The 27,787-nt window shown below is 42.7% G+C and overlaps 1 protein-coding gene across 4 annotated transcripts; it reads left to right on the top strand.

The window, feature by feature from the left end:
* Positions 1 to 367: 367 nt before the first annotated feature.
* On the top strand, positions 368 to 20,259 carry PRKRA (protein activator of interferon induced protein kinase EIF2AK2). Of its 4 annotated transcripts, XM_053597061.1 has the most exons (9): positions 368 to 778; positions 939 to 1,139; positions 1,670 to 1,839; positions 5,928 to 6,009; positions 7,891 to 7,969; positions 10,057 to 10,174; positions 12,111 to 12,205; positions 14,904 to 15,078; positions 19,599 to 20,259. In XM_053597061.1, exons 2-9 carry the CDS (start codon positions 1,075 to 1,077, stop codon positions 19,754 to 19,756), a joined length of 942 nt encoding a protein of 313 aa, XP_053453036.1. In that variant the 5' UTR covers positions 368 to 778; positions 939 to 1,074; the 3' UTR covers positions 19,757 to 20,259. The 4 variants fall into 4 exon arrangements, with proteins under 4 accessions (XP_053453036.1, XP_053453035.1, XP_053453034.1 ...); XM_053597060.1 differs by lacking the exon at positions 368 to 778 and having other exon boundaries at positions 865 to 1,139; XM_053597059.1 differs by lacking the exons at positions 368 to 778; positions 939 to 1,139 and adding an exon at positions 1,329 to 1,518.
* Positions 20,260 to 27,787: the final 7,528 nt, after the last annotated feature.

Raw genomic sequence — 27,787 nt, 5'->3', positions numbered from 1 at the left:
AACATTAATTTGATTAGATTCTGAACATCTTTCACGTGCTTTCAAGTATTCAGGGCTCCCATGCAAACAAAAAATAAATTGCTTTTAATAATGTCCTTTCACACGAGTAGCATTGTGCAATCTTAGAACACCGAGTAAAACAGGGAGGCTTTCTGCAAGGGGTTGCAAACCCACAAAGGCAACAGGACATCTATTGCCATAATGTCACCCCCACCGAAGGTGGTGCATCCCAGGCAAACGCCTTTTCAACCAATCACACAGGTATTCAGAAGCCGTGTTTGACTGGAATTTGGTCCACAGAAAAGCCTTCTATTATATCTAACGTGCCTTGCTGGGATCCGCTGCCCAGGGTTCATCCCGTGACGAAAAGCCCAAAGACAAAGGAGCCCGCCCGGCGGGAGAGGAGCGGTCTCTGGACGTCTCCGCGTGCTCCAAGACGCAGGGCTCGGGGACCCGGGAAGCCAGCCGCAGCCCCCTGGAGCGGATACCCCGGGGCTCCCAAGCTCCGGAGCCGGGCCCCAGGAGGCTCCCTGACAATTTTCCATTCGTAATTTTTAATTCTTTTTCTTTAAAGTGACAGCCCCATCTTCCCCCATCCCCAAAAGGCTGAGCTTCAAGCCTCACAGATCCTAGCCACCCACCCCCGCGACAAGCCGTCTCTCGGGGCAAGAAACGGCCTGCTAAGGACAAAGAACAGCGGCCTCCAGGCCGGGTTACTGCGGGATGGCAGGAGCCGGCAAGGCCGGACGCCTAAAAAGCCCGGGAGCCGGCGGCTAGGGTACGGGAGGGAGCCTGGAAGAGCCGGGGGCGTGGCCTGGAGCGCGGGGGCGGGGCTGGGGAAGGACCTGGGCCTGGAGCGGGGGCCGTGAGGGGGCGTGGCCGGCGCTGGGGCACGGAGCCTAAGCCTCCGCCTCCACCTAGTCCGCCCCCTCCACCAGACGCAGGCTGGGAGGAGAGGGGGAGTCAGAGGAGGCGGCGCCGCAGGAGCGCTCCTCTCCGGGACCTGCCGACCCGGGGAGCCAGGACGTCGCCCCGCACCGCTTCCCTCCTGCAGCTGAGCCGTCCCTTTTCGCCATGTCCCAGAGCAGGCATCGCGCCAAGGCCCCGCCGCTGGAGGGCGAGGACAGTGGGACCTTCAGGTCGGCGCCCGGGCCTTAGGGGCCGCAGGGCGGGGAGTGGTGGGCAGCGGGGGCGGGGGAGCCGGCTCTCCAGCAGCATTCTGGGTAAAGCCCCCTCCCAGCGGCTGCTGGCGGTCCGCCGGCTTTAGGCTGCGCTGGACTCGGGTCTCCGGCCGGGCCCCGCCCCTCTTGTGGCCCGGGGTTGCAAGCGGGGTGGGCAAGGGTGGCGCGCAGTCTCTGCGCCAGAAAGAGGAATGGTCGGCTTGCTCCTGAGGGGATGCAGCGCCGGTGTCCACCCTGTTCCTCTGAGTCCTCCTACCTGCCTTCAAGTTCTCTGTCTTTACCTCCCTCAGGCTGCGTGTCTCTGCGAGGTGATTGCCGCAGCGGGGCCGGGAGACAGGTGCGCCCCGGCCTTGCCAGCTCTGCCCTGGCTGCCAGGGAGCTGTGGCGCCTCTCCCGTCACCACTGGTGGCGGTCAAAACTGGGCTCTATGTTCTTCTGCTTTCTGCTGGGATTTGGGATGCAAAGCACACCTTTTCTGGTTTTTGCAGTTTGGGGAAGATGATAACAGCCAAGCCAGGGAAAACACCGATTCAGGTATTACACGAATACGGCATGAAGACCAAGAACATCCCGGTTTATGAATGTGAACGATCCGATGTGCAAATACATGTACCCACTTTCACCTTCAGAGTAACCGTTGGTGACATAACCTGCACAGGTCTGTATGCACAGTTAACTCCAAAGGCCATACGGGTTGGCTCTCAAGACTTGGTGTTGCTTTTCAGTTCGGAAAAGTGCTCTTTTTGCCAGAGACAGTTGTGAGGACCAGACACTGAAATTGAGACCGCTCATCTCAGGTCATTAGGACTTTCCATGTTCATCTTACTCTCTCCCTAATTTTTCATTGCCCAGATACGAAGGAAACACAGAAACTAAAAAGTTATCTAGGCATTCTGCAAGGCTCCTCTCCTACCTTAGGATCCTCTTAGAATTCTAAGAATTAGAAGCAGGAAGGGTTCTTGGAGCAGTCATAGCTGGGCCAGTAGATACTGTCAACTTTCATAGATTATAGTAGATGCCAGGAGGCATAACCCCAGAATTTTCTGACTTTTTCCCCTTTTTGTGTGGACTCATTTGGCATCTTAGGTCTATTGAAGTCTTAATTATGTATCAAAGCAAAATGAGGAAGGGCAGAAGGGCCTCAGATACTACACTGCATGGCAGTTTATATTTTCTAAAACAGAGCAGTATTTTATATAAGATAGTATCCCCTTTTTATACTTAAAAAAATAGCCCAGCGCAGTAGCTCACTGTACAGTAGCTCATGCCTGTAATCCTAATACTCTGGGAAGCGGAGGTGGGTGGATTGCTGGAGGTCAGGAGTCTAAAACCAGCCTGACCAAGAACGAGATCCCATCTCTTACAAAAATCAAACTAGCTGGCATTGTGATGGGCACCCATAGTCCCAGCTCCTGGGGAGGCTGAGACAAGAGGATCACTTGAGCCCAGGAGTTGGAGGTTGCTATGAACTATGACACCATGGCACTCTATCAAGGGCAAAATAGTGAGACTGCCTCAAAAAAAAAAGGTTAAGAGACATAGTAAGATGCCTAAGGTCACACAGCAGTGACATTTCAGAGTTGAGACATACTGTAAGCTGGATCAATAGATAACTGAAGTTGCTCGTTTGTAAATGTAGACATTATTTTCTACTGTATCTAATTGCAAACAAAAAATACTGAATACTAATTTTAATTTGGAAGACTACCAAGAAAAAAAATTTAGTAGGAAGGCTAAAGTTCCACTGTCTGGTAATATGAAGGCATCGTTTCTTTATGTCCCATGTAAGGCAGGTGAATTGTACTTGGTGGCTGGAAGGGTCCTCATATGAACCATAGGGTCAATATTGCATTACTACTTTAGTCTACTTTTAAATATTCAGGGAGAATTCAAGGAAAAGTAGCCTTTCCCTCCAATGTGTTTTACATCAGGGAGTAACAACCTATGGCAACCATTCTGACTTTGCCCTCTTCTCACACACATCAGTTTTCCCATGCAAGGTTATCAGCCATCTTGGCTTCAAGTATTAATACTGTCTAAAGGTTAGTAATTCTGATATATTTGTCTTCAACCCAGCCCCAGCTACAAAAAAGCGGATCAACCTGTGCTTGCTGGGCATCTTTCCTTGGGTGATAGAAAAGCACCTCTGTCTCTTGAGGTCCAACCAAATCCATGTTTTCTCTTCAGTACATTAACCTTCTATTCCCTTTCTTTGCAAAGGCACTACAATTACGCAGTTGCTCAGTAGAAATTTGGGTTTTTGTCTTCTTGATGCTTTTCCTGTCCCCATCCCTCTCGTCCAGTCTGTCATTAAACCCCATCTCCTAAGTATCTGTTGCACCTGTGTGCTGCTTTCTTCTTGCTGCTGTCCAAGCCACTGTCATAACTAACTGGATTGTAGTTGCAGTCTGATCATTGCTCCTTCATCTTCTAGGTCTTGTCATGTCCTTTTGCCATGTGACAACCAGGTTGTTCTTTCCAGCATTCAGATTTGTCTTCCTCTCTTAAAATCCATTCATTAGTAGAAACATAAATTTCTTTTTTTTTTTTTTTATTTATTTATTTTTTTTTTTTTGTAGAGACAGTTTCACTTTATTGCCCTCGGTAGAGTGCCGTGGCGTCACACAGCTCACAGCAACCTCCAACTCCTGGGCTTAGGCGATTCTCTTGCCTCAGCCTCCCGAGTAGCTGGGACTACAGGCGCCCGCCACAACGCCCGGCTATTTTTTTGTTGCAGTTTGGCCAGGGCTGGGTTTGAACCCGCCACCCTCGGTATATGGGGCCGGCGCCCTGCTCACTGAACCACAGGAGCCGCCCGAAACATAAATTTCTTAAAATGACTTATGAGCTTGCTTCTTAAAGTATAGTCTTTAGCAGCATTGATATCACCTGGGCACTGTTTGGAAGTGCAAAATAGGAGGCCCATCTCACATGTATGTTTTAACAATTCCCCAACCATTCCTATTCATATTAGGCAAGTCCTATGCACATTAAAGTTGGAAAAGCACAAATTCACAATATCCTTCTTTGATGTCTTTCCCCACGGGCCAGCTTTCTAAACTTTTATTTCAAAAGTCCTTCCTTTAGGCCAAACTCAGTGCCTCCTGACTGTAATCTTAGCACTCTGGGAGGCTGAGCCAGGTAGATTGCTTGAACTCAAAAGTTAGAGACCAGCCTGAGCAAAAGCAAGACCCCTTCTCCACTAAAAATAGAAAAAGTACCAGGCAGGCACCTGTAGTCCCAGCTACTTGAGAGGCTATGGCAAGAAGATCACTTGAGCCCAAGAGTTTGAGGTTGCTGTGAGGATGATGCCAGGCTACTCTATCCTGGGGCAACAGAGTAAAAGGTACAAGGACTCCTGACCTCCAGCAATCCACCCTGTCTCCAAAAAAAAGAAAAAATTCTTCCTTCAAGTTCTAAACGTTTAGCCATACCTGGCTTCTTGGGGTTCTTGAGAACACACAGTACTCTGTTACTTTGGAACCTTCACGGGTGTTTGTTTTCTCTGCCAAGAATGTTCTTTCTAATCCTCCATCTCTCTTCAGTTTATTAGCTTTTACTCATCATTCAGGTCTCCATTTAGATTTCTTCTCCTCTGAAACCTTTCTGGATCCATAGGAGGGGTAAGGGAGCTGCTGCTTTTGTGCTCTCCCCAACAGTGCACATAAGCTTGTTGGAACACGTTTACTCCATATTTCAGATGCCTTGTAACAGATGAAATCCCACACTGAGCTGTCAGCTCATGAGGGCCAGGACTTTGTTTAGCTCTTTGTTATATCCTGAATATCTGTTAGTAGATAAATGAGTGGTTTGTGTGTCTTCTGACACTTGAGAGTCAGGGTTGAAACTTACTCCATAAGAGTTTAAGAGTTAGAACTTAAAAGAAAGAAAACTGAAGGTATCATTTACGAAGTATGAGTGCTTACTGAAAGTTAGACTTGTTTTATCCACAGACCCTCTACCCACCCATGCAAGGGATACAGATTGTATAGGAGACATCTAATAAGTGTCCCATATATAAATTCTTCCCCCACCATGCCCAGCATGTAGTCATGCCTGCTTTGTCAAGCAATTCTACTGTAAGTGGCACTTTAAAAGAAACTTTTCCTTTTTTTGAGACAGAGTCTCACTACGTCACCCTCAGTAGAATGCCATGGTGTCACAGTTCACAGCAACCTCAAACTCTTGGGCTTAAGCAATACTCATGCCTCAGCCTCCCAAGTAGCTGGACTATAAGTGCCCCCCACAACGCCCAGCTATTTTTTTGTGGCAGTTGTCATTGTTTACCTGGCCTGGGCCGGATTCAAACCCGCCAGCCTGGGTGTATGTGGCTGGCGCTGTAACCACTGTGTACCAGCCCTGAGCATAAAAGAAACTTCTTGCTATAGTAGAATTTCCCTTCTCTCCAGGAATATGAGAAGAGTAAAATACTAAGTTGCATTTTTTTTCAGAAGTTGTGACATACCTACTTTATGTAATAAACATATATAATATAAAAAAATAAGTATTTTTATACAGGTCTGCATAGATTGTTAACTACGTAGAATGTTTTAATTTTTTTTTAATATATTAACTTCATGGGATGAATATTTTATTATAGGGTGTAACTGCATATAGTATATGGTTTTACTACCTGGTATGTATATGCAAAATCTGTAGTGACTTTGTTTTGTATTATGAAAATATTTATGCAAGCCACCCATTTTCCACAGGCAATAAGACTTCTTTTTGTAAACCTTAATTCAGGTGAAGGTACAAGTAAGAAGCTGGCGAAACACAGAGCTGCAGAGGCTGCCATAAACATTTTGAAAGCTAATGCAAGTATTTGGTGAGCTAAATTTCTTTGTATTCTGCAGCTCAAAAATATCATGACTGAGGTAAGATTAAACATTGAACATGCTCCCAAAAGCAACAGAGTGAACAGTTGTTAGTATCTTAACTCTGAAATTCTATTTCCTTGTGAAAATCTGTCATTTGTTGAAGATAACTATCTGGTCAGATCTAGCAATTAACTATTAAATGAAAACTGTCATGAAGTAGGCTTTATTTTTTTATTTTTCAGATGGGTACAATAGCAGAAATAATCAGAGTGTTTCTGGCAAATGTTAATATCTATATTCTAAACTGAGACTTTTGATTATTTCTGCACTGCAGAAAACAATGTAGGAGATGAAAAAAGATCAGCTAAAAGTACTCTTTTTTAACATATAATCTGCTCATGGCTGACAGCAGAGACACATGAGGATTTAGGGTGAATGTTTTGTTCCCTAGCCAGAGCAGGACTTTTGGATTAGGGGTATATTTAGGTTCCTGTCTTTTTCTAAGTCACTCTAACCCTTTTGACTGATTTAGAGCTAACCATTGATGTGACAACCCTCTAGGTAAGCACTTGCCCAAGACAGGCCTTGGATTTCACAAGATAGTGCCTGTTTCTTTACTGTCATGCATTTCAGTTGATTTACCCCAGCTTTCAAGATGTGCCCCATGGCATGGCAGGCATTGAGTTTTTCCCCCCACTGGTGATGGCCTCGCTATTTCTGTGCAATCTAAGATCAACCCAAAGTGTTGAGTACATTTGTAGAAATGAACATACGGGGTGTCCTTTCTGCACATGCGCACTTCACTTTGTCAGCAAAGAAAGGCTAACAAACTTTACTATATATTTGTGCTTCTTGACAGATAAGATGGGAATTACTAAGCTGTAATCAGGCCTAAATTGGCCTGATTTAGTACAGAGACTTTCTCACTTCTCCATCACAATTATTTGTGTAGCTTCGGCGTGCAGCATTGTAAGTGAATACTCATATGTCATCAGCCTATGTAAAGCTTGAAATTCTTGCAGTTGGAAAAGAAACTTGAGGAAGTGGCAATAGTTAAACCTCATTTGTCATGGAAGAAATAACTCCAGTTGCCTAGTGGTAGTAACCCCGGAACACAGCTTGTTTAGTATTAGGCACTGATCTCCCAAGTAACTAGTAATTTCAAACTACCTAGAAGACATTGTTCTCTTCTTCTCTAATTATAATCCCTACATCCTAAAGCCACATTCATGTTGACCGCCTCGTTCATGCAGGATACATATGAATCTTAGAAGATTATCCTAGCACCGAGGAGATAATAAATCAAAACAGATTTCTCTTCCATAGATCTCTGGATGAAAAACATTTATGACCCATGTTATCCACATTGCCAACCAGGCTGAATTTTCCCACCAATTATTAGTCATTCAATTTTGTGTAGTTGTAAGATACAGCACTCTTTAAATATATTTTTATTAAGTGCTTATTATGTACAAAACACAAAAGTTTTTGTACGTAAATCTTACATAGGTCCTACCATCAAAGAGCTTACAGTCCAAACAGGAGAGATGAGGTGAGGGTTGTACAAATAACATGTATTTGTAAGAGCCTGTAATTTATGGTAAAATAATTTCCTTAAGAAAGAATTAAACCAATGTTGTAGTGGTTTAAAGGAGGGAGTGATTATGATTCATTATGGTAAAAGGATAGACTTCTTAGAGGAAATGACTTTTGAGATATACCTTGGACAATGGATAGATCAGAATCCCATGGAAGTGATTGGAGGGAAGGGCATTTCATGGAGAAGGAATGTCAAGAACAAAGGCATAGAAAGTTAAATAGAAAATGTTTATCATTCATTTAGTAATTTGGATGAAGTTTTTTTAACAACTCTTTAAAACAATGTTTAGCTTTGCAGTTCCTGATCCCTTAATGCCGGATCCTTCCAAGCAACCAAAGAATCAGCTTAATCCTATTGGTTCATTACAGGTAAGTTGTGCAGTTTTTCCATACTTTGTATTTTGTTTACTGATAAAGGGTACAATATATTTGATGATATCACAGGGGCTAAGATAAGGAATTAATATTTTAAAAACAAAAGTATTTTATTTCTTAACTGATACTCCTTAGATATTACAGAGCTAACTTGAAATTATTTTCCTATTTCTTTATGTTTTGGATTTTCTTTCATATATACTATCTGCCTATGGTTTTGGCTTTTTTTTTTTTTTTTTTTTTGAGACAGTCTCACTATGTCACTGTCGGTAGAGTGCCTTGCGGTCACAGCTCACAGCAGCCTCAAACTCTTGGGCTTAAGCGAGTCTCGTGTCTCAGCCTCCCAAGCAGCTGGGATTACAGGCACCCGCCATAACACCTGGCTAGGCTATGTTTGTTTTTTTTTTTTTTGAGACAGAGCCTCACTGTATTCTCCAGTAGAGTGAACTATTGTACCTCATAGCAACCTCAAACTCCAGGGCTCAAGTGATTCTCTTGAGTAACAAAGTGAGACTCTGTCTCAACAAAAAAGAATCAAAGAGATCCTTTTGCCTCAGATTCCTGAGTAGCTGGGTCTATAAGCACCTGCCACAAGACCCAGCTAATTTTTCTATTTTTAAAGGAGACTTTTGCTCAGGCTAGTCTCCTGCTGCCACAACACCCAGCTACTTTTTCTATTTTTAATGGAGACTTTTGCTCAGGCTAGTCTCCTGCTGCCTCAGCCTCACAGAGGAGTAGGATTAACAGGCGTACAGTGTATGCCTTTGTTTTATGGAATTGCCATGTGTGATCAACAGGCCCTCAGGCATATGGGTGTGTGTGTTTATGGGTATATATACACATACCCATATGCACTGAGGGCAGTATACACACACACACACACACACACGTATATGTTTGGTTTTTGTTTGTTTGTTGTTTTTTTTTGGCAGTTTTTGGCCAGGGCTGGGCTTGAACCTGCCACCTCCAGCATATGGGCTGGCACCCTACTCCTTTGAGCCGTATAGGCACCACCCTATATGTATTTTTTTATTGAGACAGAGTCTCACTTTTTCCCCCTTGGTAGAGTGCTATGGTATCATAGCTCACAGCAACCTTAAACTCTTGGGCTTAAGCGATTCTTTTGCCTCAGCCTCCCATGTAGCTGGGACTATAAGTACCCACCACAATACTGAGCTATTTTTAGACACAAGATCAAGTCAGCTCTAGCTCAGGCTGATGTTGAACTCATGAGCTCAGGCTGATGTTGAACTCATGAGCTCAGGAGATCCACTCGCCTCAGCCTCCCAGAGTGCTAGGATTACAAGTGTGAGCCATCTCGCCTGGCATGGGTAGAGTATTTTATACTTAAAGATTATTTCTTGCTACTTTTATGACAAACCTCTTTCTACTTCTGCTGAGACAGAAGACATTATAAAGAGACCCAAATCAGGTAACCTGATTCAAAGAAAGGGAAGTAGTCTGCTTATCACAAAGTGTTTATATTCATCTTGAATTCCTGCTTGCAGAATATTTTTCTTGCAGATTATCCAGGTGCTGTGTTAAGCCACTCCCCTCCCTGTTATTCAGCCAGTCCTTTGGTCTCTTTTTCCTGCCATATGAGTTTTCCTATAGTTTTCTTCACCTTCTCTCCCCGACCCCAACCATCTGTTTTTTGGTGTTGCTGCTCATCATTCTGCTCTTGACTAGCCCTCTGTGGGTTTGGAAGTCTATAGCTAGGTGGGGCGAGGCTTTAGGCAGTGAGACCTGCCTAAAGGTGTCTCCTGTGTTTGCAAAGAGGGTGGTAATGACCTGTCTTTCTAGTTGAACTGTTAACTCACTGTAGCTTGGTGGAAGAACACATTAATAGCTCAAAATTGCTTCAGTTTTGGTGTTATGATATAAAAATATAAAATGCTAGAATACGTAGAAGAATAGACTATCTGGAATAGCTAGAAGAAATACAATGTCTTTCCTCATTTTTCCATTGCAAAATACCATTATTCTTCTCAAACATATAAGTAGAAATAGGATCAAGATCAAGAATGTCACTTATGTGATTGCACCATTGCATGGTTAAAATTACTGTCTCCATTTTGCAGGAATTGGCTATTCATCATGGCTGGAGACTTCCCGAATATACCCTTTCCCAGGAGGGAGGACCTGCTCATAAGAGAGAATATACCACAATTTGCAGGCTAGAGTCATTTATGGAAACTGGTACTTCTTATAATTAAGGATATTTGAAATATCCTCAGATGATGAATAACCATAGAAATTTCTTTTTTTATTTGTTTTTTTTTTTTTTTTAGAAATTTCTTTTGTGAATGTCTTTTTAAATACTTCTGTGTGGAAAATATTGATATGCTCTTATTCTATTGTCTTTAACTTTCTGAGGTAGAACTTAAGTATAAAGATTAGCTTAAATTACTTATTTTGTTAATTTGATATTTTAAAAAATTATAGATTGTTAGTGAAAAGATAAGCATTCTTTAAACGATCATCATTGATATATTAGTGACTTAACTGATTTTGGAGAAAAAGCAACAGTAAATCTCTTAGAGTTTCAGCTGCTATTCTAGAAGGTAAAAAGACTAGAGGAAGACTACATTTGAAAATGAGATGATTAATAAAAGACTAGACAGCAAGGCTCAGTGGTTAGGGTGCTAGCCACATGCACTGGGGCTGATGAGTTCAAACTCAGCCAGGGCCTGCTAAACAACAATGACAACAATAACAAAAGAAAACAGCTGGGCATTGTGGCAGGTGCCTGTAGTCCCAGCTACTGGGAGGCTGAGGCAAGAGAATTGCTTAAGCCCAAGAGTTTGAGGTTGCTATGAGCTGTGATGTCACAGTACTCTACCAAGGGCAACACAGTCAGACTCTGTCTCAAAAAAAAAAAAGAGAGATTAGATGGCAAAAGTAAAATGCAGTGAGATAAAAATAAAGCAGAAATTATCTTTTTTTTACAGCCACTTGTATGTTATAAAGGATATAAGCTATGAGAAAAAGCTATCACATGAACTACTATTGAGAATTTCTATGTTAACTATTCAGGCATGTTTTTTGCCATTTTTTTTTGTTGTTGTTGTTGCAGTTTGGCCGGGGCTGGGTTTGAACCCACCACCCTCGGTATGTGGGGCCAGTGCCTTACCCACTGAGCCACAGGCGCCATGCAGTTTTTGTCATTCTTTTTTTTTTTTTTTTTTTTTTGTAGAGACAGAGTCTCACTTTATGGCCCTCGGTAGAGTGCCGTGGCCTCACACAGCTCACAGCAACCTCCAACTCCTGGGCTTAAGCAATTCTCTTGCCTCAGCCTCCCAAGTAGCTGGGACTACAGGCGTGCACCACAACGCCCGGCTATTTTTTTGGTTGCAGTTTGGCCGGGGCCGGGTTTGAACCTGCCACCCTCGGTATATGGGGCCAGCACCCTACTGACTGAGCCACAGGCGCCGCCCAGTTTTTGTCATTCTTAAAAGTGGTTTCAAGTGGGATTTCACCTTAGCTAAACACTCGTTTCAAGTAATAGGCAACTGTGTTTTCCCTTGAGAGTTGGTATGGGCCAGTAGAAAAAGTGCTGGACCAAAGGCAAGAACCTCAGCTTCCCTTCTTGATATAGTCCTTGACTTGTAAGGTTAAGCAAATTGCTTAATCTCCCTGGGCCTCAGATTTTAAGTCCATAAAACAAAAGCATAGAAGTAGATATTTATGCTGCCTTTCAATTCCAGCATCTCCTATGCCTTTTCCATGGTAGAGAAAAAAATTATACATAGTTGTCAATTTATAGAAGATTACATATAATCAGGAAATAGATAATAAGTGATAAGAATTATAATTCAGTGTTATTTCAAAGAATCTGAATAATTGGTCAGGATTAAACCACATATGGTTTTGTAAAGCTAGGTATAGGGAAATTTAACTGTTAAAGAAAAACAAAGTATATCTGTTAAAGAAAAACTTTTTAAAATGCCTTCAAAACTGTAAGCATTAATAGCTAAATAAAGCATAACAAAGATATTAAGTCAGTAAGAAAATAACATATAAAAAAGAGGTTCTCTGATTAAACTCAATACTTTATTCATTTGGTCATCCTCTATGAATACTAATTTCTTTTTTTACTAATTTCTAAATCTACCGTTTTTTTCTCTTTATTTAGGAAAGGGGGCATCAAAAAAACAAGCCAAGAGAAATGCTGCTGAGAAATTTCTGGCCAAATTTAGTAATATTTCTCCAGAGAACCACATTTCTTTAGTGAGTAATGTTCAGATGCTTTAGCATCTCTTGCTATAGGATTTTTTTCTTGATTTCTTATTGTATAAATACTACAGTGTTTCAATTTTTAAAATCTCTTCATTGTTCAGTTATATACCACCCCACTTTTTAACTGGTTCTGAAATGCGAGGCAGGGTCACAGGGGTAACCAGCTAGGAGGTCTTGGAAAACATAGTCAAATTCAAAATATTAGGATCTTATCTAGATGTAAAGATGATAAGCCAGTAGTGCCATTTTTTGTGTTCAGAGTGCCAGTGCATTCACATCCCTTCATTTAGTCACTCAACAAACATTTAGTGAGCTCATACTGCATGCCAAGTTTTGTGGCAGACCCTGGGATATGGTGAATAAGCAGTCTCTGCCCCTAAGGCTCTAATTTAGAGCCTACTGACAGAAGAGGAAGAACCCTGCAGACTGGTCCTTAAAGAGGATGATGTGGGAACATAGGAAAAGGCATCCAACCTAGACTAAGGGCTTGGGGAGGGCTTCCAGGAGGAGGTCATGTCTAAGCCAGGACCTGCAGGACAAGAATGGAGGACAAGTTTTCCAGAGGGAAGTTTTTCCAGAGAAAGAACCTGTGGAGGCTCAGCACCTGTAGCAGAGTGGTTTTGGCACCAGCCACATACACCGAGAGTGGCTGGTTTGAACCTGGCTCGGGCTAGCTAAACAACAATGACAACTATAACAAAAAATAGCCAGGCATTGTGGCGGGCACCTACTTGAGAGGCTGAGGCAAGAGGATCGCTTAAGCCTGAGAGTTGGAGGTTGCTGTGAGCTGTGATACCATGGCACTCTACCAAGGGTGACATAATGAGACTCTGTCCCTATTAAAAAAAAAAAAGAAAGCAAGCAAGCATGGGGAAAGGCCCAGGAGTGAAGCCCTAAATAAATGTTAGGGCTTATGTTTTGAGCATAGTTTTAGAAGGAGGGAGGGAGTCTCAAACAATAAGGCCAGAAAGGTAAATAGGCATTAAATCCTAAAGGATTTAATTAAGGAGATTGAATTTTCTTCTGATAGTACTACAGAGTCATTAAATAATTTTAATCTGGGAAGAACAGGATGTGATTTTTATATTAGAAAGGAAATCACTTGACTGCACTATGGTGAGTGAATTAGGATAAAAAGATCTGCTGGAGTGCTCTTACAGAAAATAGATGAGAAATGGTGGTAGCCTAACCTATTGTAGCTACAGCAGTGGAAGTGAAGACAAGGAGGTAGATTTAAAAATTATTTACAAAGCTAGGCGGAGCCCGGTGGCTCACACCTATAATCCAAACACTCGGGGAGGCCGAGGCCGGTGGATTGCCTGAGCTCACAGCTTGAGGACCAGCCTGAGCAAGAGTGAGACCCTGTCTCTAAAGATAGCCAGATGTTGTAGCGGGCACCTGTGGTCCCAGCTACTCGGGAGGCTGAGGCAAAAGATAATTTGAGCCCAAGAGTTTGAGGTTGCTGTGAGCTATGATGCCATGACACTTTACTGAGGGAGACAAAGTGAGACTGTCTCAAAAAATAAATGGAGGAATAAAAAAGCAGTTTTTTGGCTGGGCACAATGGCTCACTCCTGTAATCCTAGCACTCTGGGAGGCCGAGGCAGGTGGATTGTTTGAGCTCATGAGTTCAGGACCAACCTGAGCAAAAGCAAGACCCCATCTCTACCAAAACTAGAAAAACTGCTGAGGCAGAAGGATCTCTTGAGTGCAAGAGTTGGGAGGTTGCTGTGAGCTATGATGCCATGGCACTCTGCCCAGGGCAACAGCTTGAGACTTTGTCTAAAAAAAAAAAAAAAAAGCAATCTTTTTTAAAGTACCAATCAAGAAATGTAAATTTTTAGTTAATAAATTTGACAAATTCTTTAATTCTATATAACAGCCATCTGGATACTCTTTTGAAAATCCCTTCACCTCTGTCAGGCTCCTTAATAAAATAAAACTAGAAATGATTGCTCTACTTACTTCAGAAAGTAGATTTTATTAATGGCATGTGAAAGTAATTTGAGAAACAGAAACTCACGTGGAAATAGAAAGCATTTTAAGAACACTGATGAAAAAGGGAAAGATACAAAGGAGAGTGAAGGACAGGGGGAAAGGAGCTCTCAGTTGGGTTCTGGGAGAGAGGTCTGGTAAGAACTTGTTGATATCCCACCATTCACTTGAGTAATGTCCTTTTCAAACCCAACTTATCCATTTCACCTTTTAGCTGGTTTTTTGGTTGTTTGTTTTCTGCTTTACAACTATCAGTTATAGTCATTGGTCTTTAATACAAAAAACAATGAAGATATGAAAATTATTTTTAATATTTTAATTTGTAAATTGGTCCATCAGGCAGATTTAATTATTTGCAGATTTGCTTATGATGCTCTGAAATATCTTATACTTCTCAGTGTGACCATCAGAAAATCTAAGAAGCTTTTGTTATGTACAAAATAGAATTTTTCAATACTTTCATTATATTATTATAAGTGATTCATTTTTCTTAAATATTATAGTATTTGTTAAACAGGTATCATTGTTCATGGTGTCTTGTTTAAATTGGAGAGTTAGCCAAATGGTATCCATTTAAATGTGCTTTATAAAATACGAAATGGGAGTGCTTAGTAAGTACTTTTAATTATACTGGTCCTGGCATTGGAGCCCAGCGCTCATTGAGAGTCTAAATCTTCTTGTCTCTGTTTTTCAGACAAATGTAGTAGGACATTCTTTAGGATGTACTTGGCATTCCTTGAGGAATTCTCCTGGTGAAAAGATCAACCTACTGAAACGAAGCCTCCTTAGTATTCCAAATACAGATTACATCCAGCTGCTTAGTGAAATTGCTGAGGAGCAAGGTTTTAATATAACATATTTGGATATAGGTATGATGTTTCTTCCTTTGGATTATCCCAAGAAATGATTCTTTCTAAACTGTTTTAGACACAAAAATTTCTATTATAATTTATTTCATTGATCAGAGAGTCTAACTATATATATTTAACAGGGTAGTAATATGTGTAAAACATGTCCAATTTTTGTGAATAGTAGTAATAGCTAACATCTATATAGTTAAAATGACAAAAAGCAACAGATAAGATTTATGGAGTTTTACTGTGTGCGAGGCACTGTCCTAAGGAGATTACGTATATCTACTTACTGAATCCTCAGACTAACTCTATGAAGTAAGTTCTATCATCCTTATTTATAAGGGAAGAAAGTCAAGCACAGAAAGCTTAAGGAATGGGCCCGCATTCACAGTGCTAGTGAGTGGTAAAGCAAGATTAGGGGGAGGGTCCCAGCGGATTGTAAAGCCTTGATGGGTCGCTTGGCAAATGAAAAGACACCCAGTTTCTAGTGCTAGTACCAAGTTTGTGAGGGCTACACCTCTTCCCTCTACTCTGTCACCATATGCTAATTCTGGGAGGTAATGAGAGACAAGTGAATTTATAGCTTTATCTCATTCCAGCCATCCTCATCTTTGCTTTTTCTAGATGGGGAATTTGATAGGCCTCTTCTACCCTCAGTGAGAAATGGGAAGCTAGCCTGTCAGAGCTACTAGCACTGGGAAAGTGGAATATTTAGGGGCTGTAAGAACTTCTGATATTCTCTGCTACTTTGAGATTGAAGGATGGGTCAAGTACAAGGTCTTACTAAACCAAGAGCATGTAGAACCTAGGAAGTTAGTACAGACAGATGGTCAAAAAGGGTGGTCAGTGAGATACCAATTTTCTAATAAATATTTATTAGTGTCTTCAGTTTGTTATGAGTTTGAAATGCAAAAATGAATGAGCTATAGGGCGGCGCCTGTGGCTCAGTCGGTAGGGCGCCGGCCCCATATACCGAGGGTGGCGGGTTCAAACCCGGCCCCGGCCAAACTGCAACCAAGAAATAGCCGGGCGTTGTGGCGGGCGCCTGTAGTCCCAGCTACTCGGGAGGCTGAGGCAGGAGAATCCCTTAAGCCCAGGAGTTGGAGATTGCTGTGAGCTGTGTGAGGCCACGGCACTCTACCGAGGGCCATAAAGTGAGACTCTGTCTCTACAAAAAAAAAAATGAATGAGCTATATTATGAATAGGACTATGAAAGGTATGGAATCTAGGAAAAAAGGAAATCTGAGATGAATTTTTAGATTATGAGTTAATGATGCATCTGAAATACTTACTAATTTTAAAAACTAAATAGTTCTTGTAGGTATAGAAAGTAATGTAAAAACTACAGTCTACTAATTTGGCTAGCTTCTATGTAGTAACCTTCTATGTAGTAACCTTCAAAAGAACCTACATATTCTCCAAAGAAGAATCTGAAGATCTGAAAATGATCAAAGCGCTTATGGAAAGATTCTCAACATCATGAGTAAATAAGAAAATGGAAATCAAAACCATAGTGAGGTGCCACTTCATGCCCACTATGTGACTATAATCAAGAAACTGAAAAACTGGCAAGGGTAGTTGAGGATGTAGAGAAATTGGAACCTTATACATTGCTGGTGGGAATGTAAAATGGTTCACCCAGCATGCAAAAAGTTTTTCAGCTCCTCAAATGAATTACCATATGACCCAGTGACTCTACTTCTAGATACATGCCCAAAAGAATTAAAAATTGATATTCAAACAAATACCTGTACACACATGTTCATAGCAGCACCATTTATAAAAGGCGAAAACGGCCCAAATGTCCGTTAATAAATAAGTGATCAAACAAATCGTGGAATATCCATACCATTAAATATTATTTAGCCATGAAAAGAAATGAATTTCTGATACATTCTACAACATGGATAATTTCAAAAACATGCTAACTGAAAAACACCAGACATAGAAGGTTTTGATGAGTGTCCATTTGTATGAAATATCCAGAATAGCTTAATACATAGATATAGAACACAGATCAGTGGTCTCCAGGGGCTGGGAGAAGAAGGAATGGGGAGTAACTGATAGCCATGGCGTTTCCTCTTGAGATGACAAAAATATCTGGGGACTAGATAGAGGTAATGATTACACAATATTTTGAACACTAAATGCCACTGAATTTTATTTTATTTTTTATTATCATTTTATTTTATTTTTTTTTATGCAACAGAGTCTCACTTTGTCACCGTTGGTAGAGTGCTGTGGCATCACAGCTAACAGCAACCTCCAGCTCTTAGGCTTAGGTGATTCTCTTGCCTCAGTCTCCCAAGTAGCTGGGACTACAGGCGCCCGCCACAACGCCCAGCTATTTTTTTGTTGCAGTTTGGTCGGGGCTAAGTTTGAACCAGCCACCCTCAGTATATGGGGCCTGCGCCCTACTCACTGAGCTACAGGTGCCACTCTATTATTTTTATTTTATTTTTTTTTTTTTTGAGACAGTCTCTCTCCATTGCCCTGGGTAGAGTGCCAGGCAGCATGATTCACAGCAACCTCTGTCTCCAAGTAGCTGGGACTATAGGCACCCACCACAATGCCTGGCTAGTTTTTCTATTTTTAGTAGAAACGGGGTCTTGCTCTTGCTCAGGCTGGTGACAAACCCCTAAGCTCAAGCAATCCATTCACCCATCTCAACCTCCCTGTACCCAGCCTGAATTGTTCACTTTAAATGGTTAATTTTGCAGACTGACCCAAAAGGGAGACTCCATCTCTACTAAAAATAGAAAAACTAGCTGGGCGTTGTGGCAGATGCCCATAGTTACAGCTACTTGAGAGGCTGAGGCAAGAGGATCGCTTGAACCCAAGAAGTTTCTATGGGCTATGATGATGCCACAACACTGTACCCATGATGACAGAGTGAGACTCTGTCTCAAAAAAAAAACTAAGATTAATTTTATGATATGTGAATTTTACCTCAATTTTTAAAAAGAACCTAGATGCTCATTAAATAATCCATCATATCTGAATATTTTCCTCCAAATCAACCAGCTAAAATAACATTTGATCATGACCACTTTAAAGAATTGATACCCCACTTGTTTCTACTCCTTGCCTTATTTCTGCCACCGTTAGTAAAGAGTGCTTCATCAATTGAGAAGAATATTAATTTCCTGGATTAGCTATTGTTTTTAAAAAGCACCATAACCCATTTACAGTATACGTAGAGAACTAGACTGTCTTCATAGACGTACAATCTAAAAATATGAAGCACAATCCCATAAATACATTCAGTTACTATGTATCAGTTTCGCCTGTAATCCCAGCACTGTGGGAGGCTGAGGAGGGAGAATCGCTTGAGCTCAGGAGTTTGAGACTCGCCTGAGCGACAGTGAGACCCCGACTCGTGAAAAAAATGGAAAAACCCAGCCGGGCGCCGCGAGCGCCTGTAATCCCAGCGGCTTCCGGAGGCTGAGGCAGCGGGGTGCCCGCAGCCCGAGTCTGAGGTTGTGGTGAGCTACCACGCCCACTGCACTCTGCTCAGGGGCATAGGGTGGGACCCTGTCTCAACAAAAAAAAAAAAAAAATGAAGGTACAGGCTTGGTGCCTATGGCTCAAGTGGCTAAGGCGCCAGCCACATATACCTGAGCTGGCAGGTTTGAATCCAGCCCAGCCCGCCAAACAACAATGACAGCTGCAACCAAAAAATAGCTGGGCGTTATGGCAGGTGCCTGTAGTCCCAGCAACATAGGAGGCTGAGGCAGGAGAACTGCTTAAGCCCAGTAATTAGAGGTTGTTATGAGCTGTGATGCCACGGCACTCTACCCAGGGTGACAGCTTGAGGCTCTGTCTCAAAAAAAAAAAAAAAAAAAAAATGAGCTGGGCGTTGTGGCGGGCGCCTGTAGTCCCAGCTACAGCTACTTGGGAGGCTGAGGCAGGAGAATCGCCTAAGCCCAGGAGTTGGAGGTTGCTGTGAGCTGTGTGATGCCACGGCACTCTACCGAGGGCCATAAAGTAAAACTCTGTCTCTACAAAAAAAAAAAAAAAAATGAAGGTACAAGGGAATTTTTACCCCGAAACAGGTTATTTACTGGTTCATATGCCTCCTGAAAATAAATTCCTAATCTAGAGAATCCAGTCTGTCCAGTTCTCTAGAAAATGGTTCTTTCTCTTTTAGGAAAGCTGATGTAGTTCAGTCATTTGCAACTCTGTTCATCTTGTACTTTAAAATTGCCTTGGGAGCTTTTTTTCTAAGTGTAGAATTCAGCCACCCCAGTCCTGCATTTCTAACTGTGAGTGGACTAGGGTGAAGCCTAGACACCTATATTTCTTTAAAGTTCCAACAGGTAATTATAAACCCCAGTGTGTTTGAGAACCACTGCTACCGCTAAGCAGTTGTTCAGGGGGCTTTGTTTGTACAAGCATGACGAAGATGACAAGGAAGTGGAATAGTACACTAGGGATGCCTGAAGAGAAAGTAATGAAAACTGTATTGTTTTCACAAAGGGTCTGATTTAGACACGCTTAGCTTTAATCATCATGTTTAAATGTGTCATTACAGAGGAACTGAGTGCCAACGGGCAGTATCAATGTCTTGCTGAACTGTCAACCAGCCCCATCACAGTCTGCCATGGTTCCGGTATCTCCTGTGGCAATGCACAAAGTGATGCAGCCCACAACGCTTTGCAGTATTTAAAGATAATAGCAGAAAGAAAGTAAACTTCGAACACCTTTGAAAATCCTTCAGTAGTACTTACCCCTTCACAAGTAAAACATGTACTATAATGGTTTGGGTTTATGTGTTGTTTCTAAATCTCTTCATAGATGCCATCAACACTCAAGATTTAATTATCTCCTAGTAGTTGTTATTAAGCTCTTTTTAATGGCTTCACCTTTGTATTGGTATATTGTATTTATAAACTTTGTACCACAAGGCAGAGTGTAGCACCCATTTTATAGTGCCATGCACATCAGGGGAGGAATTGCATGTTTGTTGATGATGATGATGAGAATGAAATAAAACTGATAGCAACAGTCTTACTGGTGCTTAAACTCTTATTTGCAGAAGGCTTTGTAAAGGGAATTTGAGGGAGGCCTTTGAGAATGATTAGTGTGTTGAGGGACAGGACTAACAGGCTTTTGAATGTGATTATTAAATTTCAGGGAACAGGATTGTTCTGTTGCATATTTGAATCCATGTAATAAAGAGCTACTATAATGGAGTTCTGCTCATTTTATTAAAGAGCTCCTGACTTGACTGTGATCCTGTTCTTTTTAGCCATTCCTGTGAATAATATTTTAATGTGGATATCCTGTTAATATATCTCTAATTTATCTCTGAAAGTGAAAGGTTAAAAAAAATGCCTAAGCAAAACTTACAAATATACATATGATGAATCACTTCTATTTTTTATAAGCATATATAACTTTAGTATTTTTCTTTGACATATTTTATAGGTGAATTACAAGTTGGAAAAACATTAGTAGAATTATCAAAAAACAGACTGGGCATGGTGGCCCATGCCTGTAATCCTAGCATATTGTGGGGCCCACTCAAGAGGATTTCCTTGAAGCCAGGAACTGGAGATCATCCTGAGCAAGAGCAAGACCTGGTCTCTACAAAAAAATAAAAAATTAGCCCGGCATGATGGTGCAGGCCTGTAGGCCCAGCCTCTCAGGAGGCTGAGGCAGGAGGATCACTTGAGCCCAGGAGTTTAAGGTTGCAGTGAGCTATGATGACACCACTGCACTCTAGCCAAGAGACTGAGTAAGACTTTCTTTTAAAAAAGGTGGCGAGGAGAGGGCTCAGTGCTTGTAGCTCAGTGGGTAGGGTGCTAGCTGCATACACCAGGGTTGGCGGGTTCGAACCCAGCCCAGGCTGCCAAACAACAGTAACAACTACAACAAAAAATAGCCGGGCATTGTTGTGGGCACCTGTAGTCCCAACTACTTGGTAGGCTGAGGCAAGAGAATTGCTTAAGCCCAAGAGTTTGAGCTGTGAGCTGTGACGCTACTGCACTTTACTGTACTGAGAGTGACATAGTGAGACGCTGTCCCCCCAAAAAGGGTAAAATTAAAAAAGGAAACAAATTGCCCAGTTCACTCAGAGGAAAGAATATTCCAAATAAAGCAATGAGTAACTAAAAGGTTAGGAAATAAGTCTCACAAGTTTTCGTTTTACCTTTTTTTTTTTTTTGAGACAGTCTTACTATGTTGCCCTCAGGAGAGTGCTGTGATGTCACAGCTCACAGCAACCTCCAACTCTTAGGTTTAAGTGATTCCTTTGCCTCAGCCTCCAGAGTAGCTGGGACTACAGGTGCCCACCACAACGCCTGGCTATTTTTGGTTGCAGTTGTCATTGTTCAGCAGGCCCAGGCCGGGCTCGAACCCACCAGCCTCCGTGTATATGGCCGACACCCTATTCACTGAGCTATGAGCACTGAGCCTCATTTTACCTTTTGATGTTTCCTGTAACACCTCATCATCTCTGTCAGTGCCCCCTAGTGCTAGCTTGTGGGTTGGATGAAGTCTGGGCCCTGGGGTCAGGACTCAGGGAAAGCCTCAGAGAAGAAACAAGCTATGAATAATCAAGGTAAGTTTTGACAATCTCAAGTATTAATCCTGAAGGAAGTGTGTAGCAGGTATTTTTCTTCCTGGCAAGAAATCTTACCTTACTGGAATCTTTTTGAAATAAAATAATAAAGGAAAGCCAGTATGTAATGTTTAAGTTGCTAAAGAGCACTTCACATAGTTCTAAATTACGATATATATAAAATTTAGGTACTTTGCAGGGTAAGGTTGAGGAATAGACTTAAAGACTGGGATAAAAGACTTAACAGGATCTTGTGCTCATGAAGATTGAACTAACCTTGGTTTGGGATCTGCTGAATGCTTGAATACCGGAAGGGAGCAATGGTCTCACGTGGAGGTGGTACTACACTCTCCTGCAGAATGAAATGCAGACGTCAAAGAGGATAAATTGGGGGAGGACTTCAAAAGGTGCTGGAAGAAAAGGAAGAGGTTCAACCATGGGAAAGAATATTTAGTAGTTGACCACCTCCTTAAATAAAATTGACCTAATTTTTATACACCAGAGAGACACCACATGTGTATATCAGTACAGTTTCATGTCACTTGATTGTAAACAGTTCAAATGTATTGATAAAAAGGAGACCTGAAGATAAGATGCCCAGAAGATGAGCTCTTCTGGCTGCCTCTGTGTTCCCCACTCTGGCTCTAGAAAAAATGTCCAGAATATTACTTCTATCGGCCTGTCCAGATTTTCCAGGGAGGTAGGGGTTTTTCTAGGATCATCAGGTATATTCTTTAACACCATTTTGTTCAACTTGTTAAGGCTCTTAACCCATTAATGGGTCATGCCTGTTAAATATAAGTTAGTTTCCCAAAGAGGCTGAACAGTCAAATATGCCACAGTCATACTAACAGCATCAATTCTAGTGTATGACAGGTGCCCATAAGTGATACATGAGTTAAAAAAGTAAAGATAGCAACAGCACAATATGATAACACTAATACAAGAAATTATTGAGCACTTCTGTGTCCGGCGTCATAACAGCCTCTGGGAATGCAGTGTAGGCCCACATTATGTTATTTAATGAAAAGCTGCTTGGCTGCTCTCAGGGAGTCTGTCATAGGCCACTCAGACTCTGTCAATACTGGGGGACTTAGTCATATCACTCTAGGAGTCTGCTGGCAGACCTCAGGTATCAGATCTTTTCAGAATTGCCTTAACTGGAGAGAGCCACCTTACTTGAGGGCACACTTCCTTCCTGGAGCAGCCTGCATTCAAACATGTGCCATCTTCCCATTCTGGGACAACTTGAAAGGCCATCATCCCAGCTTCAGAGTTCCCCATCAGGTAGGTGGAAGCCACCTTTGAGATTACATCCTAGCCCATATTCTCTCTCTCCAACATGGAGCTTCCTTTCCTTCCCCAGGTAGCAATTCCGAATAAATGTACTTACTAATCTCCATCTTAGGGTCTGCTGAAGAGCCGAACCTGGGATATGTGGTATCTCAAAACTGCAGATGCTGGCGTGGATGTGGAGAGAAGGGAACACTTTTACACTGCTGGTGGGACTGCAAACTAGTACAACCTTTCTGGAAGGAAGTATGGAGAAACCTCAAAGCACTCAAGCTAGACCTCCCATTTGATCCTGCAATCCCATTACTGGACATCTACCCAGAAGGAAAAAAATCCTTTTATCATAAGGACACTTGTACTAGACTGTTTATTGCAGGTCAATTTACAATCGCCAAAATGTGGAAACAGCCTAAATGCCCACCAACCCAGGAATGGATTAACAAGCTGTGGTATATGTATACCATGGAATACTATTCAGCCATTAAAAAAATGGAGACTTTACATCCTTCGTATTAACCTGGATGGAAGTGGAAGACATTATTCTTAGTAAAGCATCCCAAGAATGGAGAAGCATGAATCCTATGTACTCAATTTTGATATGAGGACAATTAATTACAATTAAGGTTATGGGGGGGAAGCAGAAAGAGGGACGGAGGGAGGGGAGTGGGGCCTTGGTGCGTGCCACACCTTCTGGGGGCAAGACATGATTGCAAGAGGGACTTTACCTAACAAATGCAATCAGTGTAACCTGGCTTATTGTACCCTCAATGAATCCCCAACAATAAAAAAAAAAAAAAAAGTTAAAAAGAAAAAAAAAAAAAAAGAAGAAAGTGGGTACTCCACTGGGATTTTGGAGCTGGTTCTCCTGCCAGAGGATTACAGAACAAGGTCCCCCTCGCTGGTGGCAGGTAAAGGACATGTAACCCTCAGCACACTGTGAACAAATAAACCATAGTCATATGGCGGTGACGGTGCAGAGTCTCCCTGGTGGGTCCAACAGCCTGGGGGTGCCCTCCCAAAGTAAGCAACAAATTAGTGCATTTGTATCTCTCAGCACAAAGAAGGAAGCATAAAGATGATAGGCTTCTTCGAGTTCTAGAGGTGGCATATTCTGTACCAGAGAATACTTGCCCTGACACATGTACTGAATGACACAGAAGTCTGCCAGTTTCTGGGTGAGGGTTCCCAGAGTAGGAAAGGTCTGCAGCAGGTCTAGGCTGCAGTTTTACCACTTCTGCCACACAACCCAGGAGATCTTCTTCTATCAGATGTATAGGAAAAGATGTTGGGTGGAGTTTATGACAAGTCCCAGTGGAAAAATCAGACTCAGACTCAGGATTCTGGACCAAGGCCATGCCATCTGTAGCAGAGAAGTAAACACCTTTCAACAAACAGCTCCTAATGTGCCACTGGGCCCTTCTAGAGATGTAGCATCTGGTGGAGAGATGCCAGATGGCTTTGCAGCCAAGAGCACCAATCATGATTATTACACACAGTGCCTAAACACAAACACAGCCAGAGGGCACAGTATGCTACATTAACAGGTACCCCAGACCCCCATGTCATGTACCAGTGCCTCTCCCTCAGTCACTTCTACTGTCACTGATCTCACGACCAGTTGATGGCAAAGAAAAATGCATGAATTTAGACGGCGCCTGTGGCTCAAGGAGTAGGGCACCGGTCCCATATGCCAGAGGTGGCAGGTTCAAACCCAGCCCCGGCCAAAAACCAAAAAAAAAAAAAAAGCATGAATTTGACTCATGGATGGGTATATGGGGGGGCAAACTGAAAACAGATGATGGCTACACCACAGCCCCGCTCAGGGGCGGCCTTGAAAGGGAACAGCAAGGCAGTGCACTTTGCCATCCATTTATCTGTGGAGAGCACAACCCAGGATTAGAAAACACATGAGCAGTGGCAATTGGTGTGACCAGTGGATTAGGGGGCCTGGAGAGAGAGAGACTGGAGGATTGGAAATGAACATATTTGAGACAGCAGAGGGCACAGAGTGCGATGAGTATTGCATTTGACCCTTACTATAAAGTTCCCTTGATGGAAAAGGCCCAGAACACCAAGATGATTCTATTACTGTGGCAGGATTGGAGGCTGTGGACAGACCCAGCAGGATGGGCTCACACATAGCAGGGCTGTTCTCCTCACATTCACAGAGAATATTCAGCCTGCCAGCAACAGAGATCAATGCTGTCAGGGCCATCTACAGAGAATAATGTGGAATGAAGATCTGACAAGTATTGAGTCAGTCTGAACATGAAAGAGAGCAAAGTAGGGGGAATGGAATATCTGGGTCTTTGCTCCTCTGTGTGAACTGGGACAAGAGTGAGGTGTTGTGGAGAGAGAACCTGAGCAATCTAGGTTTGTTTGTGTTAATATGAGTGAGTGCATAGCTGCCCTGCATATGATGCCATCTGCACTGGTACATATAATTAACATTTGGAAGAGCTTTACATATATTTCAGAGAAAAAAAGACAGAAGACAGAGACAAACCATTTTCAAGGTCAAGGGCTAAAACCAAGGAAAAGCTTGGACTTAAAAATGTCTCTGGGCGGCACCCGTAGCTCAGTGGGTAGAGCGCAGGCCACATACACCAAGGCTGGCGGGTTCAAACCCAGCCCAGGTTGACTAAAACAACAATGACAAATGCAGAAAAAAAAAAAAAAATAGCCAGGTGTTGTGGTGGGCACCTGTAGTCCCAGCTACTCAGGAGGCTGAGACAAGAGAATCACCTAAGCCCAGGAGTTAGAGGTTGCTGTGAGTTGTAATGCCACAGCCCTCTACTAAGGGCAATAAAGTGAGACTCTGTCTCTAAAAAAATTAATTAATTAATTAATTACAGAGAGAGAAGGGGGGGAGAGATGAGAAAGAGAGAAGACAGCAGAGAGTTGGAAGTGAGAGAAGGGAAGATGGAGGTGAGCAAAATAGAAAAGGAATCCAAAAGAGTGATGGCAGGCTCGGCGCCTGTGGCTCAAGCAGCTAAAGTGCCAGCCACATACACCTGAGCTGGCGGGTTCCAATCCAGCCCAGCCCACCGTACAACAATGATGGCTGCAGCCAAAAAATAGCTGGGTGTTGTGGCGGGTGCCTGTGGTCCCAGCCATTTGGGAGGCGGAGGCAGGAGAATCGCTTGAGCCCAGGAGTTGGAGGTTGCTGTGAGCTGTGATGCTGCGGCAGTCTACCCAGGACGACAGCTTGAGGCTCTGTCTCAAAAAAAAAAAGAATAATTGCAGTCAAATTTGTAAGGTATTGTGGATGTGAATGTGTGTCTGCTCTTCCTCGGGCAAGTTTAAAAACAAACATTTTTCCTGGTGTTCCTAATCCCTAGGCCTGGTTGTTCAAAGTCCTATGTTGTCCCCCTGGAAACTTAGGAATCACTTGAAGCTTAAAGGAACAAATTCTAAGGAGTCAAAGAAGCTGGGAAAATGTAAAGAGAAAGAACTTACATTTCTTTTTAGTCTGTTGAGTTCCCCAGTGGTTTGTGACCACAGAAATCTACACAGGATGGGGCGGTGCCTGTGGCTCAAGGAGTGGGGCACTGGTCCCATATGCCGGAGGTGGCGGGTTCAAACCCAGCCCCGGCCAAAAAACCACAGAAAAAAAAAAAAAAATCTGCACAGGTGGGGAGGAAGAGAAGCTGGCAGAGGAAGAGATTTCAGTCCTTCTTGAAAGACTGTGAGTTATTAATTTTTCTATTATTTCACTAAAAACCAACCATCTTTACAGTCTCCAGTTTTAATTGGTTTTTTTTTTTTTTTTTTGAGACAGCGTCTCATTCTGTCACCCCGAGGTTGAGGACAGTGAAGTCACAGCTCACAGCAACCTCAAACTCTTGAGCTCAAGTGATCCTCTCCTCTCAGCCTCCAAGTAGCTGGGACTATATGCACCCACCACAATACCTGGCTAGTTTTTCTATTTTTAGTGGAGATTGGGGGGGGTCTTGCTCTTGCTCAAACTGATCTGAACTTCTGACCTCAAGCTAATTCACCCCCCTCGGCCTCCCAGAGTGCTAGGATTACAGATATGAGCCACAGCGCCTGGCCCAGTTATAATTTTTATTATTTTTTTAATTAATTAATTAATATTTTTATTTCTTTTTTTGAGACAGAGTATCCCCTTTTTCACCTTTGGTAGAGTGCTGTGGTGTCATAGCTCACAGCATCCTCAAACTCTTTGGCTCAAGTGATTCTCTTGCTCAACCTCCCAAGTAGCAGGGACTACAGACACCCACCATAACACCTGGCTATTTTTTTTTTTTTTTTTTTTTTTTTTTCAGTTTTTGGCCAGGGCTAGGTTTGAACCTACCACCAGTATATGGGGCTGGTACCCTACTCCTTTGAGCCATAGGTGCTGCCCAACACCTGGCTATTTTTAGAGACAGGGTCTCACACTTTCTCAGGCTGGTCTCAAACCTGTGAGCTCAGGCAATCCACCTGCCTCGGCCTCTCAGAGTGCTGGGATTACAGGCATGAGCCACTGCCCCTAGCCAATATTTTTTTTTTGGCCAGGTCTGGGTTTGAATCTGCCACCTCTGGCATATGGGACCTGTGCCCTTTTCTTTTGAGCCACAAGCACTGCCCAGCAGCCAATTTTTTTAAATAAGATGAACAATTAAGAGTTCATGTAGGTGGTAGTTAAGAATTGAGGATTTAGGCCCAGCACAGTGGCTCACACTTATACACCTAATACTCTGGGAGGCTTAGGTCAGTGGATTGCTTGAGCTCAGGAGTCTGAGACCAGCCTGAGCAAGAGCAAGACCCCACCTTACTAAAAATAGAAAAAGCAGCCAGATGTTGTAGCAGGTGTCTGTAGTCCCAGCTACTCGGGAGGCTGAGGCAAGAGTATTGCTTGA

Source organism: Nycticebus coucang, chromosome 7, assembly GCF_027406575.1.
Source record: "Nycticebus coucang isolate mNycCou1 chromosome 7, mNycCou1.pri, whole genome shotgun sequence".
NCBI classification, from domain to species: Eukaryota; Metazoa; Chordata; class Mammalia; order Primates; family Lorisidae; genus Nycticebus; species Nycticebus coucang.
The sequence above is the reverse complement of the archived record's forward strand: the minus strand, read 5'-3'. Positions and strand labels throughout refer to the sequence as shown.

Excerpts from the sequence above, each read along its gene's own strand:
- PRKRA (XM_053597059.1), top strand. The coding sequence starts at position 1,373 with ATGGTCGGCTTGCTCCTGAGGGGATGCAGCGCCGGTGTCCACCCTGTT. Across the intron at positions 6,010-7,890 it reads AAAGCTAATGCAAGTATTTG|CTTTGCAGTTCCTGATCCCT; the intron begins GTGAGCTAAATT and ends AACAATGTTTAG. Across the intron at positions 12,206-14,903 it reads CAGAGAACCACATTTCTTTA|ACAAATGTAGTAGGACATTC; the intron begins GTGAGTAATGTT and ends TCTGTTTTTCAG.